At 38.3% G+C, this 20,707-nt stretch overlaps 1 protein-coding gene across 4 annotated transcripts in view; it reads right to left on the minus strand.

Annotated features, from left to right (window-relative positions):
- Window positions 1-3,300: 3,300 nt before the first annotated feature.
- LOC124545253 overlaps window positions 3,301-20,707 on the minus strand; it is a 61,197-nt gene continuing 43,790 nt past the window's right edge. For all 4 annotated transcript variants that reach the window (XM_047124126.1, XM_047124128.1, XM_047124125.1 and 1 more), the window contains 2 exons: window positions 9,768-10,005; window positions 3,301-4,087 (listed from right to left, as the gene is read on the minus strand). In XM_047124126.1, coding sequence (XP_046980082.1) covers window positions 9,784-10,005 — 222 coding nt within the window. In that variant the 3' untranslated portion in view covers window positions 3,301-4,087; window positions 9,768-9,783. The remainder of the gene's footprint in view (window positions 4,088-9,767; window positions 10,006-20,707) is intronic.

Below are 20,707 nucleotides of genomic sequence, written 5' to 3' on the forward strand. Positions count from 1 at the left end.
ACGACTGGAAGTTAATCAAAGGCATCGGAAACTCCAAACCAAGAAAATCCGCACTCTAAGACAACACCACCACCTTAATCTTCGACGCCCTAAGAAAAGCGGAACTCTTCGCTGCCACATATGAAAATCAAAACACGATAAATGAAGAAGCTCAGCCACACCCCGAAGCAGCAGACTTCGAAGACAGAGTCGTAGCCACAGCAAACCGCATAAGAGAGGACCCAGTAAGCGATAGACCAGAACTCACGACACCTGCAGAAGTCAGAAAAATAATTAACCAGCTAGGAACGAACTCTGCACCAGGACCGGACCAAATCTTCAACATGCAATTGAAACACCTGCCACGGAAACCCTTGGTTCTCCTAAGAAGAGTAATTAATGCGTGCATGATCCAACACTACTTTCCTCATGCATGGAAAATCAGTAAAATAGTACCAATACCGAAGAAAGGAAAAGACCTGAAAAAAACAGAAAACCATAGGCCCATAAGCCTACTCTCCACTTTATCTAAAGTACTAGAAAGGGTGCTATTACCCAGAATCAGACAACCACTATTAGACGGAAACATCATACGCAGGGAACAATTCGCCTACCAAGAAACTCTATCTGCGGAACTCCAGCTACTGAGAATAACGGAATACATAACAAGAAATATGAATTTCTCCAAATACACGGCGGCAATCCTACTAGATGTCGAGAAAGACTATGACAATGTGTGGAAGGAAAATCTACTGGCTAAACTCGGAGTGGACACAGACATCCCACATTGCTACCTAAAAACCATTGACAGCTACTTAACAAACAGGAGGTTCTACATACAAATCGACGGCAAGAGATCTGAAACAAGACCGCTGGACCAAGGAATCCCCCAAGGATCGCCCACCCTGTTTACGGTTTACATAAATGACATACCACTAACTGGAAACGCCCTACTCGCAAAATTTGTGGATGACACAGCGCTACTAGCGAGTCACCATCGTCTGGATACCACAATACGAAGGCTCCAAAAACAGGTCGACCTCACAGAAAAATGGGCATAGCTAAATAAAGTCAAAATAAATGCGGAAAAAACAAAAGCAATTATGTTCACTCGCAGAAGACCCATCCTCCATGACAGAATCGAACTGAATGGAAGATGCATTGAGTGGTCCAATGTCGTTAAATATCTCGGGGTCACAATCGACAAAAGAATGCTTCAAGAAGCGCATAGAAGAGAAAAAGACAAGGATCAACAAAGCCATCCATGCAATCTACCCACTACTTTCCAGTAAGGAAACTGAAAAGCTACAAATCAATAATACAACCCATGATGCTGTATGGTTGCTCGTCCTGGGGAATCACAAGCAAAACTAACGCCAAACCATTACAAATATTACAAAATAGATGTCTTAAACTCACACTCAACACCCCATGGCGGACAAACACCAAACTGATACACCACGAACTTCAAATGCCGAAGGTAAAACAAGAGATAACAGAAGCAACAAGAAGGCTAATAGAAAAGGTAGATCAGCTCAGACCTGCTAGGAATCAACTAGAGAACCTTGCCACTTTTGAGCCAGCCCCATGGCACAACGTCAGAGTACCCCTGACGATTGTAAGAAATTAAAACAAAATTTTGGAAAAAAAAGACTACAAATCAAAAGCAACAGAACACCAAGAAGGAATGCCTAAAAGGACCAACTTGAGCCCAAAGGCATCTCCAAAGATGACAAAATGGTACCCATATAATATTAATAAAGGGTGTCACAAGTAAGCAACTGTACCCTACACACACGAGGGACAAATCTCCCCAGGAGATAGAGCCCAGGCCTCGAACACACACAAAAAGAAAAAAACCAGGTCGGGCTGACAGAAGAGACAGTCACGGTTCAACAAAGAGTGGTGAAATTAATCACAGGATGTTCAGTCTGTGCCCATGCTTTATGGAGATTTTCAACAAACTCCAGTGGCAGTCGTTACAATAGAGCCATTTACAACTGAAATTTCAAGAGTATGTTACAGGAAGAGCCAAGCAACATATTACTTCCTCCCGAGTACGTCTCAGAAAAGGACCACAACAAGACAATCCAAGAAATTAGAGTTAAAAGAGAGGTTTACCGACAATCCTTCTTCCCGTGCACTATTCCCAAATGGGACTGGGAAGGAGTGAGCAAACAGAGGTACCAGAAGTACCCTCTCTCACACACCATATGGCACCTTGCGGATTACAGATGTACATGCAGATGTACTATGCAACAGGACAGGATAGAGAATGTATGCTTAACAAAGTATCGTCTATTCAGTGTTAGATATGGACTTCCTTTGCACTTTCAAGATAAGGAGTAGTTATGAAAACGGGCTACTGTCGCACAGAAGGGATGGGAAAAGAGAATGATGCTACACAAAGCAAAAGAGTTGTGACATACAGGGAAAAAAAGACCTACTGACAGAGGAAGTCAGTACAATGGCAGCTAAGGTTTTGTTATAAATTTACTGACTCAGAGGGGAAAAGTATTTTTCCGTTTATTTTAAGTGTCCATAATAAACAGTTTTATGTTGCGGAGGGGAGGGGGGAGGGGGGAAGTCCCCAAGAGAATACAGCAGCTAAAACATGTCCACATCTCCACGAGACGAAAATGATCCTTGAAGAGCTTCTAAGGAAAGTTTTAATAACACATCAAGAACAAATAGCTATGTATCTTCTACAAATATGAATAAAGCCTAAGAAGTCAGAAACAACACTGCATTACTACTTTCCCTCAAATGAGGACAAAAAAGATGTGTTTTGCATGAAGCATAAGGGAAGTGCCAGGAAGATGTGAAAAACTATATTTACAGCCAGAAATCTGCAACAAATCTAGGACTTCATTCTACTGGTTGTTTTGAAATGTATCATATTTTACATAAATATAAAGTATCTTCAGCAAAACTGTTGTTTTCCCTCAGTAAAAACATTAGAAATCTGCAAGTATATGCAAACATACACAGTCAATCATGGCTAAAAGTTTGTGCTGGGTGTCTCAAGGAAAAAGAGAATATGACCGTAACAGATTGAATGGAACACATTAAGACAATAATTGTGCCACAGTGATAGGAAATCAATTTGCACCAAAAGAAAAAGAGAGCAATAATGCTCCTAGGCCTGCACATCCAGGCCGAATATCTTGTGATTGATGAATGATCACCTTCATAACAAGAATGTTCACAATGTTATATTTTTCATAAACATGAAAAACAGAAATCACAATCTGGTATCACACATAATTGACAATACAAAGCTTATTTATTGTTGTCTTGATATAGAAACACTGACAGCAGGATGTGTGGCAATAGATAAACAACACTGATGATGCAACTTACAATGAGCATCAAGTTTGAACTGTTTCCCACTTTACAATTTCTTCTTCTATTATTACAATATCAACGTTCTCTTATATTAAACTTCTATTTTGCTAATTAAAGCATCTATAATAGATATATGACATAAAATGGCCCCTTTTTCAATTCAGTACAATGAGTAAACAAACTGACAAGGTGTGGAACTTTAATTAATTATCACAAAAAAAGAGGTGTTCAAGGTGTACAATCAGAAAGTTGAAAGTCCTGTTACTTATGATATAAAAATATGCCACAATCATCAATGGAAATGAACTATGCATGAAGTAAATGGCAAGCATAAATATTAAAGTTAACACAATACGATCAGTATGTATAAGATGTCTGCTCTATCTCATTCAAACTATGTTAAATGCAAAATGCAGTAATACAGGAATGTAACATTCCTATTGTAACACACTGTGCTTTACACAGATTAATTCACACTATTTTTTTTTTAACTGATTTGATGATAATTTTGAAACAACTGTCAGTTACTGGCAACATAACAACAGAATCTAAACACTTTTCCTTCTTTATACTCAGTTACACTTTCACATTCCACAATGGGGAGTACTTCTGAAAAACCTCAATTTTAGAAGTACCTCATCTTTGAGATAATGCATTTCTATCAGACTTCTGGTTGTGCACTCTTCCTGTCTTATCTCCCTCTTAAGTCAGTGGCACATTGCACTGACCTGACAATTTCTTTTTTAATGAAGGAAGCTTTCTGAAATAAATAAAACAATTTCACTGCAATAAAGCTTATCAGAAAAATGCTTCAACAAAGATCAAGAATTATCTCAGATATAATCAAAACTCATAATATCTGAAAGTTCCTTAAATTTCAAGACACCACTACAAGATGTAAATACAGTAATAGTTGGTGAAGCTTCCAAGTTGTATGCTCACGGTCCATGACATTTTGTCCATAGCTGTGGCAGAAATCTTCACAGGTGCTCCTGGTTCAACCACATCTTGATGACAGAACCAGGAGGATCTCTGAAGATGTTCAATGCGGCTCTGGACAAAATTTTACGAACTACAACGTTTCATGGATCATGAGCATACAACCCAAAAGACTCACCAGCTACTAAGAAAATCAAGAAAGAATAGGCAGTCTCAGTCGCGTAATGGTTTTTTATTTATTTAATTTGCAATGTGTGTCACTACCACAGGGGCATCATCAGATATCTGGGGGAAAAACAAGTTCCTCAGCCAGGAATTAGCTATAAAGTTACATGTTGTTGTTGTTGTTGTTGTGGTCTTCAGTCCTGAGACTGGTTTGATGCAGCTCTCCATGCTACTCTATCCTGTGCAAGCTTCTTCATCTCCCAGTACCTACTGCAACCTACATCCTTCTGAATCTGCTTAGTATATTCATCTCTTGGTCTCCCTCTACGATTTTTACCCTCCACGCTGCCCTCTAATGCTAAATTTGTGATCCCTTGATGCCTCAAAACATGTCCTACCAACCGATCCCTTCTTCTAGTCAAGTTGTGCCACAAACTTCTTTTCTCCCCAATCCTATTCAATACCTCCTCATTAGTTACGTGATCTACCCACCTTATCTTCAGCATTCTTCTGTAGCACCACATTTCAAAAGCTTCTATTCTCTTCTTGTCCAAACTAGTTATCGTCCATGTTTCACTTCCATACATGGCTACACTCCATACAAATACTTTCAGAAACGACTTCCTGACATTTAAATCTATACTCGACGTTAACAAATTTCTCTTCTTCAGAAACGATTTCCTTGCCATTGCCAGTCTACATTTTATATCCTCTCTACTTCGACCATCATCAGTTATTTTACTCCCTAAATAGCAAAACTCCTTTACTACTTTAAGTGTCTCATTTCCTAATTTAATTCCCTCAGCATCACCCGATTTAATTTGACTACATTCCATTATCCTCGTTTTGCTATTGTTGATGTTCATCTTATATCCTCCTTTCAAGACACTGTCCATTCCGTTCAACTGCTCTTCCAAGTCCTTTGCTGTCTCTGACAGAATTACAATGTCATCGGCGAACCTCAAAGTTTTTACTTCTTTTCCATGAATTTTAATACCTACTCCAAATTTTTCTTTTGTTTCCTTTACTGCTTGCTCAATATACAGATTGAATAACATCGCAGAGAGGCTACAACCCTGTCTCACTCATTTCCCAACCACTGCTTCCCTTTCATGCCCCTCGACTCTTATAACTGCCACCTGGTTTCTGTACAAATTGTAAATAGCCTTTCGCTCCCTGTATTTTACCCCTGCCACCCTCAGAATTTGAAAGAGAGTATTCCAGTTAACATTGTCAAAAGCTTTCTCTAAGTCTAAAAATGCTAGAAACGTAGGTTTGCCTTTTCTTAATCTTTCTTCTAAGATAAGTCGTAAGGTTAGTATTGCCTCACGTGTTCCAACATGTCTACGGAAAGTTACATTGTCAGTTAAATAAAGCAACAGGGAAACATTGGCCTGAGTTGTGAAAAGAGCAAAATCAAAGACATACTCAGCATATAAAAACACTCTAGGACCACTGGCAAGCGTACAGAAAGTTGTGCAGTCACCAGAAATGGCTCATCGTCCAATAAAATTTACAGGACACATCCACCGGGTAAAAACACTTTAGAATTACTGGCAATAGTACAGAACATCCCGCAATGACCAAAAATGGGACACTGTCAAATAAAACATATGCAACACATCTATCTATGGAAATAAATAAGAATATGTTTCAAAGCGAAGGGTGGTAAGCGGACCAAACGTAAGGAACCACATAAGTAAGGTTGGAGATAAAGGAACAACTACTGAGGGCTAAGATACCTTTGTTCACAGAGTTGTGAGCAATATAAAGACTAAAATCATACAAGAGTCACATGTTACCTGTGTTAAGCATATCCACTCTTAACACAACGCAGCACATGTTTACAACATAGGTCAGGTGTATACATCATCCCTATGACACACATTTACAGCTCTTACTACAGAGCTATGAATCAAAGTGAAAGACACCATAGTAGGTGGTCCTGCCAGACAGGAAAACAGAGAATGTGTTTACAGAATAATGATATACTTAGATCAATTAAATAATATAAAAATAAGGAAGCACAACTAAACCATACCAATGTATAAACCAAAGCCAAGTGTGCAAAGACATTTATTTAAAAAGTAACATCATGGCCTTAAAGTAACCCAGGTTATAAAGGCCCCCCATAAAAGATCAAACATTTTGTCAAACTTGACTATGCTTGTCAAATATCTGACTGTGAACAGTGCAGTTTGACATGTTTGTCAAGCATAGATCATGTTTGATGCGTTTGTGAGAAATTTTGATTGATGAAAAGTTTGACCATACTGTGTACGTTGTTTGTGTCTATGTTTCACCATGCTTGTTTAGTGAAAAATTGTTGTATTACAATTTATTTCACTGTATCGTGAGTTTCCACTACTATGATCAAGTATAAAAAAGAATTGCACTGACAATCACCAAAATGATACAGGTGCCACACCTTTCCCAACCATATATTATGCATGAAGAGGTTAGGAACAAAATCAATATTTTACATATACAGTGACATATAAGTGGAGTGTAATGAAATAAAAGAAATCTAAGTTCTCCGGTTCTTCCATGGACGCTGTGGGCTAACCATGAGGTTCTGAGTGCAACATTTCCATTAACAGGTTTCCAGTTATTTATTATCTAAATCATTCCTTGGACCAGCATCTTGTTTTCTTCTTCTTTAAACAAAGGGTCAGAAGCAAAGTTAGGAATGCTTTATCAGTACCAAAATACAGCATACATGAAAAGAATCTGCTTCGAAAGTAAGGAAAAACTGACAAGCTTTCTCAGTACATGTACAGGGTTGTTTGACACATCCGTAGCTACGTAAGAGATAACTTGACAAGCTAGTTTGTTCCAGATTTAATAAGTTTTTAAAACATTTCACTGTCCATTCAAAGAAAGTTGATGTACTCATTCTGGGAGTAATATTTCCTTTAGCATATGTACATGGAGTACACATTCTGTGGATCAGAGTTATTTTTTCTGTCTCCTTTAACCACAGTACTTCGTCTGCATTTGTGGCCATTCGCACTACTCTCAAAATATACATGAACATGAATATCATCTGCTTCAAAGTGAGGTTAAACTGACAAACATTGTTTGAATGTGTACAGACTTGCTTGGCACATCTGTGGCTAGGTAAGAGTGATTTTGCCAAACACATTTGATCGTTTATGGGGGCCTTAAAGGGTCAGTCGTTTGTCGAGCAGGCCTGGGCTCTCAAAATAGACTCTTTTCAAAATTTCAAATTCTTTGAGGGTGTTCATCTTCTTGCCTTTTTGTACGACACGCAAAATATCAAGGTCATTTATGGATGGTGTGTGATGGTGAAAAGTTTTCAAATGTTGTGCAAAGGGAGAATATTTTTTAAGTTGCCCTTTTTTTGTTAAAAATGCTCACTGAAACAGACTATAAAGGACCTCCCGGATTGGCCGATACAGTGTGTCACAATCAAGACACTTAATTTTATATACTCCTGACCTCAAAAGGAGGAAAGATCTAGGTTTCTCATTAGGTTTCTCATTGTGAGGAAGCAGGAACTGTGTTCCTACGTTTCTAGAGAACACAATTTGCACCTCAGTGTTCTATAGAAAAATGAGAACACAGTTTCTGCGTCCTCCCTTTCTCATGACTTCAAACAATAATCATAATTAATAATGTGTCCAATATTTGTTTAGTCTTTTGGTCTTGCTAATGAGTAAGATTTTCCTGGAGTGACTTTTGTATATACCTGCCTTCCCACACAAATTAACACGTACAATTTTCTCTTTCTGACTTACTATACACATGGCACTTTTCCTTTTATGAAATTGGTCTCACATGCTTCTTTGAATAGCATTTTCAGGTATCTGTCAATAAAATCAATATTTATCATTTAATTTTTACCAACAGTTTAGGATGACATGAAAACATAACACTACATACTTTAGTCTCTCCCTAAAAAGAACAACATGTCCATCCAGAAGTTATTATGTAACATATCAACCAACAAGTAAAATTGGTGATGAGTTTACAGTTTCTCCCTTAAGCCTCTCTCTCTCTCTCACACACACACACACACACACACACACACTGTGTGTGTGTGTGTGTCACATACTCTGTTCCAATTGTAAATATCTATATATTTGTTTAAGTAGAGAGCAAGATTGAAGCATTTGCTCAACATATCATGTTCAGTTGTTTCTGTAACAAATGACCGAGATAGAAGGTTCAGTTCAAATGAATTTATCTGAGAACGACAGTCAATCAGCAAACTATTAAATTTAAGTTGGGTAAAATAACAAGAACAAAACATTTATATAGACTACGCCTGAATCACAGTTCAAAGTAGGTAGAAAATGGGTATCTTGCAATACGAGACAGAAATGAGAGTTGCAGAATTTGAGTGAAAGAAGAAAACAAAGTCATTGCCAACAGAGATGTAATCTTTAATACAAGGTCTGGATGTTGTGATAAGTGACTAAAATTACAATTGCAGGACATTGAGCAAAATAACCATGGAATGCATGCAGCTCAAAAAGTTATTAAAGATGAGAAAAACTCAGACAAAGGGTCTGATGAATCAGACTGATAAGAACAGTGCTGTTAACAGAAAAGAAACTGTTTATGGTACTTCTTTGACAATTATGAAATTGTTCAACATGACTTTGCAATCCTTGATGAAGAGATAACTAATGGAACAAAAGGAAAAATGAAATGATGGTATGACACACACACACACACACACACACACACACACACACACACACACACACACCGTGCTGCTTACAGTCCTGAGATATATCAGGCTTCTGACACAAACACATCCAAACCATTAGGCACCATCATAGCAGATACAAGAACGATGAAGCTGTAATCTGTAATCTGAAATTGTAAGGTGACTGTGAAATCAAAAACAGTAAACTTAAATGTGAAACCACCATGCTCTTGTTTCAATGCAACATTAGGGGTATAAATGGAACTGTTAGAGTGAAATTCACATACATGAAAAGAAGAAATTAGAACAGAATTTAATGGAAGCCTTCAGCTGAATTAAAAGACAGTGAAAGAAAAGACAAACCCAACAGTTTCATACAATGGTTGAATAATATTTCAAGCAAGAACTGAGAATTCAATGGGTTCATCTTCTTAGTGTTCAATAAATTCTTGTGAAATTAATGAGTAATAGCCTGTATTAACATATTATTAGCTAACTTTTCATTGTGTTTCATCTTTGCTTAAAGTTTGCTTCTCTGAGACAAGTGCTACAACAATTTTTGGCCAAGTACTACTACGACTACTACTACTAATAATAATTATTATTATTATTGTTATTATTATTATTATTATTATTATTATAAACTGTGGAAACATACCTTAGCCAGGTTATATTTAACAGTTCTTAGGCAACACTTCCTTCCACCAGTTACTGGGATAGTGGTACTTCTGTATCTCGATACCTTCACGTGGTACAGGCATGACGTACCCACCAAATTCCTTCTGAGGCAATGGAGGAGTGATCAGCCTTGGCGGGAAGCATTGCAGGGAGTCCATGCTCTCGCAGTCCGGTGGAAGGACCCTGCGCTTCCATCCTACTCTCCGGAGCATGTTTATCTGGACCACAAAGGAATGTAGTGTTCATAAATGAAAAGCACATTTAATGTCTGAAGATGGCCTTGTAACTCGAAAACCGATTAACACAATACAAGTAATACTGTAGAACAAAAGCAAACTACTGCTTTTCATTTATCATAATGTTATTCTAGAAAGAACCGACAGAAGATTCAGTTAACATGGATGTAGTGTTAACTTAGAACAGAAATTTAGTAACATAGATCCCCTACCATGGTGACATCTGCAACACAAACACTGAACAGCAATACATAAGACCACAAAAAGGTGTACAATGAATGTTTTAACAGATCTAGAGTTAAAATATAATGCAAAAATGTCACCTAAAAACCATCAAATTTGGAAAAATACAACTCTACAGAAGGTGAGAACAATGTCAGTTTTGATAGTTCCCATACAGATGGCAACACTTATCTCTCAGTTTTTACGTTTGAGGGCTAGCACATTTTTCCATGCATATCTTTATACAATAAGTTGCAGGAGGAGTTCCCAACTGCACAATTCACAAAAGGTGGTGTTGGAGGGAAGAAGCCAGATGACTATGAAGTGGTCAGTGAAGACAAGCATGGAGTGTTGTGCAGCATGCTTGGCAATGAGGTGGTCAAGCTGCCTGTGTCACAGTTTGGCAGTGACCTTTTGTGTGAACAGACAGTTTGCTAGCTGCCGTCCCCCAGTATGCTGCACAGAGGTTGCAGGTAAGTTAGTAATACACATGGCTGCTTTCACAGGTGGCTCTGCATTTCATGGGGGGTAGGAAATGCATGTGACAAGACTCAAGTGTAGCAGTGGGAGGATGTAAGGGACAGATCTTGCAGCTATGCCTTTTACACTAATAGGAGACTTGGGGGGCAACCCAGACAAAGAGGAAACAACAAGAAATTTTGAGAGAATAGGATTTGTAGTTCCCAACTGCTATGCGGAACAAGAGGACAGGATACATTTGATGAAATAAATGCAAGGAGATCACAAACTACCAGTGGAATATTAGAAGAAAAAGAGGATTAAAATAGGTGAGAAATTGCATACTAGCAAATTTGCAACCACTAAGCCACTGTGGTGAAGATACACACCAAAAAGGAATGTGATTGTTGAGCACTTGAACCAAAACTGTATGAGAAAGTACTATGATTGTAACCATATAAGCTCAGGTTGCAGGAAGCTGGTTGAGAAATGTAACACATGAAGACATCAAACCACTGCCCACAAGTGTGAAGGCAATATTTGTGGTGAGGAAGAGTGCGCAACAAATGAACACATGCTTATTGTAAACATGTTTCAACAAACAGCAGGTCACAGCAATAGAGATAAATTTGGGAATGTGGTTTATGATGTTCAGAACCATGACTGTCAAAATATTGAAGTTCTAGAACAACAGACAGGAAACACACAAATATATAGACACTGGACAAAACTGTAAAAAAGGATGACAATTATAAGAACAACAAGTTGGATTCTAGTATAACAGGCAGGAGTAGTACAAGAAGAATTACTTGACTTAGTGCAAGGTGTGAAGAAATGGTCTATGAGAATTCTACTCAAGAGGAGATATACAACATTGTAGAGCATTGTAAAAAGGAAGAGAGTGCTGCAGCTGACATTACAGAAAACACACACACACACACACACACACACACACACACACACACAAAGAAGAAGAAGAAGAAGAAGAAAGCCTCTAATTGCATTCTGACGTTTACACAAGCAATGAAGATGAAGGTACTGGTAATGAACAGGAGCACAATTTTAAAGTGAAGTGCCACACAATTAATTGTGAAAGAAGATTTGTGTGAATTTGAAAAAGACTGGATAGAAGCATGAATTTAAAAGAAGTTGCAGTGTAATTAACAATATGCACTAAGAAGAAAAGAGGTAGATTTGAAAGAGAATGAAGAACATAGGGAAAGATAGATTGCTGCTTACTGTAAAGATGACACCCTAAGCTGCAGGCAGGTACAGGGTGTACATAAAGTCTGGGAACACTTTGAATTATTTATTGCACAAGAACTAAACATTGTACAGATATCACACAGTGTAGTTTGGTAATTTGTGGATAGTCAGCGCTAGTCACAAACATAGCAAATTCAGGTGTGGAGTGAGCTTTCTGTGTGTTGGAGCTCCAAAAGCAAATGTGCTACAGCTGTTCAACAGATGTTTAGAACCAAGCCACCAACAAGGAAGGCCATTTACCACTGGCACAACAAATTCGTTATGACAGGTTGCTTGTGCCCAGCAAAGAGAAGCGGATGTTCCAGTGTGAAGGAAGTGAATGTGGAGCATGTATGAGAGACATTCATAAGGAGTCCAAAGAAATCGGTGCGTCGTGCAGCTCGTGAACTCAAACCGGCTCTAAGGACAGTGTGGAAAGTCGTGCGACAGAAACTGCCCATGAAACTAGTCAAGCTGGAGCTAGTGCGGAAGCTCAACGACGATGACAAAGACAAGCATTTTGAGTTTTGTTTGCAGTTGCAACAACTGAATGAGGATGGTGATGGCATTGTTGATTGCCTAATTTTTAGCGACAAAGCCGCTTTTCTCACTAATGGGAAGTGAGCAGGCATAATTGTCGAATCTGAGGTACAAAGCATCCACACGAATGCATTAAATTTGAGTGTGATTCTCTAAAGGTAAATGTTTTTTGTGCCTTGTCACATCGAAAATTATACGAGCCATTCTTCTCCCTGAGAAAACTGTCACTGGATATTTCTACTTGGACATTTTTCAGCAATGGCTGATGCCTCACATGCAATCAGGCTATCCGTTCATCTTTCAGCAGGATGGGGCTCCACTGCATTTTCATCGTGAAGCTCGTGGGTACCTGAACACGGCGCTGCCGCATCGATGGATCGGCTGTGCTACAGAAGGAGACAACTGTTTCATGAAATGGACTCCCCGATCACCAGATATCATTCCATGTGACTTTTCTGTGGGGACACATTAAAGATCTGGTGCATGTACCACCTCTACCACATGACGTAGCACAGCTCCGGGAGGAGAGAATATGGGAAGCAACTAACATGGTCGACGATGCCATGCTGAGACAGGTATGGCAAGAATTTGATTACCGTATTGACATCTGCTGGGTCACTCATGGTTCGCATATCGAATGTTTGTAAGAAAAATAAAAAAATAAAAATAAAATAAAAAATAAAAACTTTTGAGTCTCTTCAAAATGCAGTATGACATCTGTAAAATGTTTAGTTCTTGCGCAATAAATAATTGAAAGTGTACCTGGACTTTATGTACACTCTGTACAATAAAGAGACACTTAAGCCCACTTCACACGAGTGACTTTCAGCTCAAAACTGACAACTCAAAGTGTGTGTAGCTTTTGTGCCTACATGTAAATCAGCAATCAACCATGATGAAATGTGTGTATGATGTCAATGAGCTACAGATTGTAGAGTTCTAAATTACTAAATATGCTGCAAACTGCACATGCACAGTGGCACGGGATTATGAGGGCATTTGCTAACATCGGAAGTTATGACCTATTCTGGTTGAGTTAGTTCACTTCCATTATAGAAATGGATTTTGTGCATTCATGTATGCTGTATATTTACTATGTTGTTTACTTAATTTCTGTGACACACTGGAAAGGTTGCACAAGGTCTTGGCATTTTTCGTACTAGTTTTCTCCAACAAAAGAGATGGAATATATGAAAGCAAAAAGTATTTACATTTTATAGAGATGAAAAACCTACACTGTGCACAAACAAGAACATAAACAGATAAACATATTTTAATGGCATTTATTTCAACAGAGAGAAACTCAGTGTTATTGGACAAGAAAAATAATTTTCATAGTAAGCTTATTTGGCACTTAACACAAAAAGCATGTTACAAAGGACAAAGCAGAAAGGCACTATTTACTGTGTTCTACATTTTGTCTAATGTGTTTGCAAATATATATTTTCTCCAGCAAATACATGTTTATGTTCTGAAATGTTTGGATGACAATTTTCCGACACTTTCACTTCTCAGGAATGTGAACAATTTATCACAAGACCTTCGACAAGAACTTCCAATAACAATTCCTCTTTAGTCTTTAATAAACTCTATTGTCATTGCCTGTTCCTACATTCACATTGATTTTCCCGTAACATGAATAGCGCCTCATAGCCTCACTTTCACCACTCAGATGAAAAACTGCACAGTAGACATCTCTCACACCGGCAAATTTGGTGCTGACAGGCAGGAGCACCACAGTCGACGCACTTGTCTCGAGTAGTCAATTGAGACAAGCAAGAAAATCATGTAAAAAGGGCTTTACACATTAGTTTTTGGCCACAGCCTTCATCAGAAAAGGAAACACATACACATCCACTCGCAAAAGCAAGCACAGCTAATACACACATGACTATCATCTCCAGCAACTCAGACCAGACTTCTTTACCAGTCCAAGCTGCCTCAGATGGTGGTCATTTCGTGTGTTAGGTGTGCTTGCTTGTGTGATTGAATGTGAATGTGTTTCTTTTTATGACAAAGGTTGTGGTCAAAAGCTAATGTGCAAGTGCCTTAATTGTCGATATCTGCAACTTAGCGTGTCATCTTTACAGTAAATACGAGGGTTGTTTTTTAACTAAGGGCCGTTTTTATTTTTAAAAAAAGATACAAATACTCTTGTAAAAAAAAATTATTTTCTGATTCTACACACTTTTACCTATTTTTCTACATAGTTGCCTTGTTTATTTAAGCACTTGTCATACTGTACAACAAAGTTTTTAATTCCCTCTTCAAAGAATTTGGCAGCCTGCTCCGACAGCCAAGAGTTCACGGCCGCTTTCACTTCATCGTCGTCATTGAAGCGCTGCCCGCCAAGATGGTGTTTCAGGTACCGGAAAAGGTGAAACTCGCTAGGAGCAAGGTCGGGGCTGTATGGTGCATGGTCCAAAACTTCCCAGCCAAAAGAATCAATCAAATCCCGAGTCTTTTGAGAGGTGTGAGGCCTAGCGTTATCGTGCAGGAGCAAAACTCCTTTTGTCAGCATGCCGCTAGAGTTGCACAGTAGGCATCTGAGTTGACTGTCATTCCTCGTGGCATAAAGTCCACTAGCAAAACACCGCGCCGGTCCCAGAACACAGTAGCCATAATATTGCGCTTTGACAGCGTCTGTTTGGCTTTGACCTTGACGGGTGAGATTGTGTGTCGCCATTCCATCAATTGTCGTTTGCTTTCGGGAGTGATATGGGATACCCATGTTTCATCTCCAGTGACAATTTGACTCAACATGTCATTCCCTTCTTCCTCGTAACGAATCAGAAAGTCCAATGAAGTGGCAAATCTCTTCCCTTTGTGGTCCTCTGTGAGGAGTCTGGGTACCCACCGAGAACACAGTTTCTTAAAGTTTAGGTTTTCAGACACAATTTTGTACAAAACCGATCTTCAAACTTGTGGAAATTCCAAAGAAAGAGTGGAAATTGTGAATCTTCTGTCATCACGAATCTTTGTTTCGACTGCAGCCACCAAATCATCAGTGATCACAGAGGAGCCGGCCTGAGCGTTCTTCGTCATGGACGTTTTGACGGCCATTTATAAACTCTCTAACCCATTGACACACTTTACCTTCACTCACTGCATTCAAGCCATAAACTTCTGTTAACTGACGATGAATTTCTGCAGCTGATAGGCTTCTCGCGGTCAAAAAACGTATCACTGACCGTATCTCACACGCGGCGGGCGATTCAATAATCGTAAACATTATAAAGTAGCACAGTGATGCGTACACGTCAGCTACAGAGCTGCAACTTGCATCAGTGTGAACGGGAAGGATGCTGGCAAGTGGCGCGGTAGCTTGTTGCGGCGTGCGCGAACTACGGGACTATACGCACGAACGGCCCTTACTTAAAAAACAACCCTCGTAGTAATCTATCTTTTTCCTTACATTGTTGATAATCCAGTATGGAATTTCCATTGTTTAAAGAGAATAATTAGAAAGGAAAACATGAAGAGATGTAGAACAGGGGCAGCATGAAAATATGTTAGAAGACTTTTGAAAGCAGCAACACAAACCAATGTTCGCGAACAAAGCGAAAAGCTCAATATTGTAGAATTGAGAAACGTGATCATATAATCAGACCAGCACAGAACATTTTTAGTAAGCAGGGGAGAAAGAAGGAGGGACTGACTTCTGGTGAGGAAAGATATTAATACCTGAGCCAATCAAAGAATGGAGTGAAGGAAGCATGACGAAAGAAAGTCAAACTGTGATAGAAGCATTAATTCAGAGTCACAACAAGTTGAAACGCTATTTCATGGGTGAGAAAGACAGGAGGGGAAAATATGATTTTCACTGTATCAGTGAATGATGATAATTTACATACTGGGAACAAGTGGAAGAAATACAAGGAACATGGAAAGAGATACTACAATTGCTACACTTGCTCAAACAATGGATGCTGGTGTAAATAATGAGTCACAAAACTCACACATGAAACTTTTGAACTTAAATCACAAATTAACATTACCACATTCCTTTAGAACTACTGATAACCTTGAGAGAGCCAGCCCTGACTGGTGAGCAAGATATATGAGACAGACAAAATACCCCCAGACTATATATATATATATATATATATATATATATATATATATATATATATATATATATATATATATATATATATATATATATATATATATATATATAAAAAAATAACCATCAGTTTAATAGTCACAGTTGCAAAATACCAACACAAATTCTTTACAGATGAATGGAAAAACTGGTGTAGAAGCCGACCATGGGGAAGATCAGTTTGGATTCCGCAGTAATGTTCGAACATGTGACGCAATACTGATCATACGCCTTATCTTAGAAGATAGATTAAGGAAAGGCAAACCTATGTTTCTAGCATTTGTAGGCTTAGAGAAAGCTTTTGACAATGTTGATTGGAATATTCTCTTTCAGATCCTGAAGATGGCAAGGCTGAAATACAGGGAGCGAAAGGCTATTTACAATTTTTACAGAAACCAGATGACAGTTGTAAGAGTCGGGGGGCATGAAAGGAAAGCAGTGGTTGGGAAGGGAGTGAGACAGGGTTGTAGCCTATCCCCGATGTTATTCAATCTGTATATTGAGAAAGCAGTGAAATAAACAAAAGAAAAATTTGGAATAGGAATTAAAGCCCATGGAGAAGAAATAAAAACCTTTGAGGTTTGCTGATGACAATGTAATTCTGTCAGAGACAGCAAAGGACCTGGAAGAGCAGTTGAATGAAATGGACAGTGCGTGGAAAGGAGGTTTTAAGATTGTTTGTTTTGTTTTGCTTTAGGGCACAAAAAACGCACCCAAGTCAAAACTATAGAACACGAACACAGAGAGGAGTTAAATGACTATATGTCAGTCTCAATGGACAGAATAGGAGACAGCTAAAAACAGGCACGTGGAAAAAGGGCTAAAAAGAAACGTGCTATTGTTAAGCATCTGTCCAATTTTAAAGTCAATTCAATCCAGAGTACACATGAATTCTGACAATATGCAGTTTAAATGTGATAAATGTTCCTAAAAAGCCACATTACGCATTGTAGATTCCATATTTGGCAGCACGGCGAAATTTTCTTCCTGCACAACACCCTCATTGCCCACATTTGTCGTAATTCAACTTCTCTCTCAAGCTGGTGTCACTGCTCCCCTTCCAACTATTCTGTAGTGCTGTACTTGAGCAATAGTAAAACATGGACGGCAATATCTTTTAGGGTGCAGATCATATGTAACAACAACAACTAGTATGTAAATAACAGAAGCAATCAACCACGATTCAGTACAATTCTCAATCTTTTGCTCGTCCTGCAATCTAGTGACATATGTCTCTACTATCTCCAAAATGGGTTTTTTCTGCCATAATTTATTCCTGCAAAAAATTGCTGCCTGTTAAAAAAAAAGAGCAGTGAATTCTGGATTAATTTTCTTTCTCGTTTCATCTGAATGTCACCATCCTGTTGTAAGGTTGGTAATGTTTTTCCCGTTATCCTGACACATGAACAGCGACCAGATTTCTCATTTGTGACCCACATGGAAAATCATTACAGTTTCTCAGAACCAAATAAAATATTGACTGTGGTTCAGAATCAAGCAATGGACTTTGAGGGACAATGTTTTCACCTCTGAATGTTACCTACACTTAAAAAGCAGCATAAATTCATGCATACAGTACCGGTAGATCTATAAGAACTTTTATAGCAAACCTGTTTAAACACAACAAAATTTTTTAAGTTGATAGAATTTAATGCTATTTCCTCCCATGATTCACTAAACTGTCGATTTTAAAGCAGAGCATTAGACTATTTTACTGGCTAATTCATAATTTCTTGACTAGCCTTTGCACTAGCACCCCAAGTCACACATCATGTGATCATTCGAGCAAGATTGGTACTGTATCAAGCGCTTTGGCATACTGGGGAATCTCGAGCCTATTAGAATACAGATATTGTTTGCTACGAAATCTCAATGACCAAAGCTTTATTTGTAAATGTAGGTTGAACCCCATAGTCATATATTAAACAGTGTGAAAATGTTGACCTCAGCAGCAATAGTTTAATCTGAGAATATAAGATGACCCCGTATTTTTTGAAAGATGGATTTGGGGAAAAAAAACCTTGTCTTATAAACAGATAAATACAGTATACTGGTGTGAACAACTCCCCTCATGACCACCTCACCTCCCAAGGATGATGTTTAATGGAAAAGAAATTTAAACAACAATAACAGATCAAAGTTCAAAATTTTTATGTTCTTATCTTTAAGTAACATAAACTGAATTACTTGTTGTCATGGTCTTCAGACAGAATACCTGTCCGATGCAGCTCTCCATGCTACACTATTCTGTACAAACCTCTTCAACTACAAATAACTACTGCAGCTGACACCCTTCTGAATCTCCTTACTGTACTCATCTCTTTGTCTCCCTCTAGGATTTTATACCCCCACACTTCACTCCAGTACTAAAGTGGTGATCCCTTGATGTCTCAGAATGTGTCCTATCAAACAATCCCTTCTTTTGGTCACGTTGTGCCACAAATTTCTTGTCTCCTCATTAGTTACGTGATCTACCCATATAATCGTCAGCATTCTTCTGTAGCACCACATCTCAAAAGCTTTTATTCTCTTCTTGTCTAAACTGTTTATTGTCCATGTCTCACATCCACACAGAGCTACACTTCATTCAAATATTTTCATGAAAGACTTCCTAATACTTATATCTATATTCAACGTTAACAATTTTCTCTTTTTCAGAAACACTTTTCTTGCCAGTGCCAGTCTGCATTTTATATCGTCTCTTCTTCAGCCATCATCAGTTATTTTGCTACTCAAATAACAAAACTCATCTACTACTTTCAGTTTCTCTTTTTCTAATCTAACTCTCTCATCTGATTTAATTTCACTACATGCCATTATCCTTGTTTTGTTTCTGCTTGTATTTATCTTATATCCTCTTTTCAAGACATGGTCCACTCCATTCAACACTGCTCTTCCATGTCTTTCACCATCTCTGACAGAACTACAATGTCATTCACAAACCTAAAAGCTTTCATTCTTCTTCCTGAACTTTAATTCTTACTCTATACTTTTCTTTGGTTTCCTTTACTGCTTGCTCAATGCACAGATTGAATAATGTCAGGGATAGGCAACAACCCTGTGGCATTGCCTTCTCAACCAGTGCTTGCCTTTAATAATAAGTTTATTGCAGCCAAATAGCCATACAAGTTCAAGGTACAATGATTATAATACACGAAATTAGAAATTTTACATACTGTGATTTGCAGTCACTTACTGACTGTGTCCTTTTGGTACAGAGTTCTATATGGTAACATTTGCATATTTGATGACACAGCTTACACTCACACATTGTGTCTGGTTCATGATATGGCATGTTGCTGCAAATATGGTGATGGAAACCATGGACTGCCATTTTGGTGATCACATGTCTCATTTCGAAGTTTTCTTTTGTCCATGTTTGGTCAATCATGGCGCTTGTGTTGTGAAATTCTGGGGTATATCTTCCTTTTTTCCTGCAATGTTTTAATTACACTTTCCAAAGTGCTGGTATTGGTTAGCATCAGGTTTGTCCATAGATTTTCAATGAGAAAGGGTTCCCTCGCCAGCAGGTGTACAAGTCTGGATCCTGTTGTTTTGAGCATCCCTATTGCTTTCTTTATATAGGTCCCTTCACTCTTTCATGTGTCATTAGGTTTTTCAGTGTAAATTCTATGCCGAACAGTGCTTGCCTTCATTTCCCTTGACTCTTGTAACTGCCATCTGGTTTCGTGTAAGTTGTAAATAGCATTTTGCTCCATATGTTTTACTCCTGCTACCATCAGAGATCCAAAGAGTGTACTTCAGTCAACATTGTTAAAAGGTTTCTGTAAGTCTACAAATGCTATAAATGTAGGTATGCCTTTTCTTAACCTACCTACTAGATAAGTCATCGGGTCAGTATTGCCTCACATGGTTCTACACTTCTCCAGAATCCAAACTGATCTTCGCCAAAGTTGGCCTCTACCAGTTTTTCCATTCTTCTGTAAGGAATTTGTGTTAGTATTTTACAATGATGACTTATTAAACTGATAGTTTGGCAATATTCACTCCTGTCAACATCTGCTTTCTTTGCAATTCAAACTATTACATTCTTCTTGAAGTCTGAGTGCATTTTACCTGTATCATACATCTTGCATGCCAGATGGAAAAGTT

Source organism: Schistocerca americana, chromosome 8 (genome assembly GCF_021461395.2).
Source record: "Schistocerca americana isolate TAMUIC-IGC-003095 chromosome 8, iqSchAmer2.1, whole genome shotgun sequence".
NCBI lineage: Eukaryota > Metazoa > Arthropoda > Insecta > Orthoptera > Acrididae > Schistocerca > Schistocerca americana.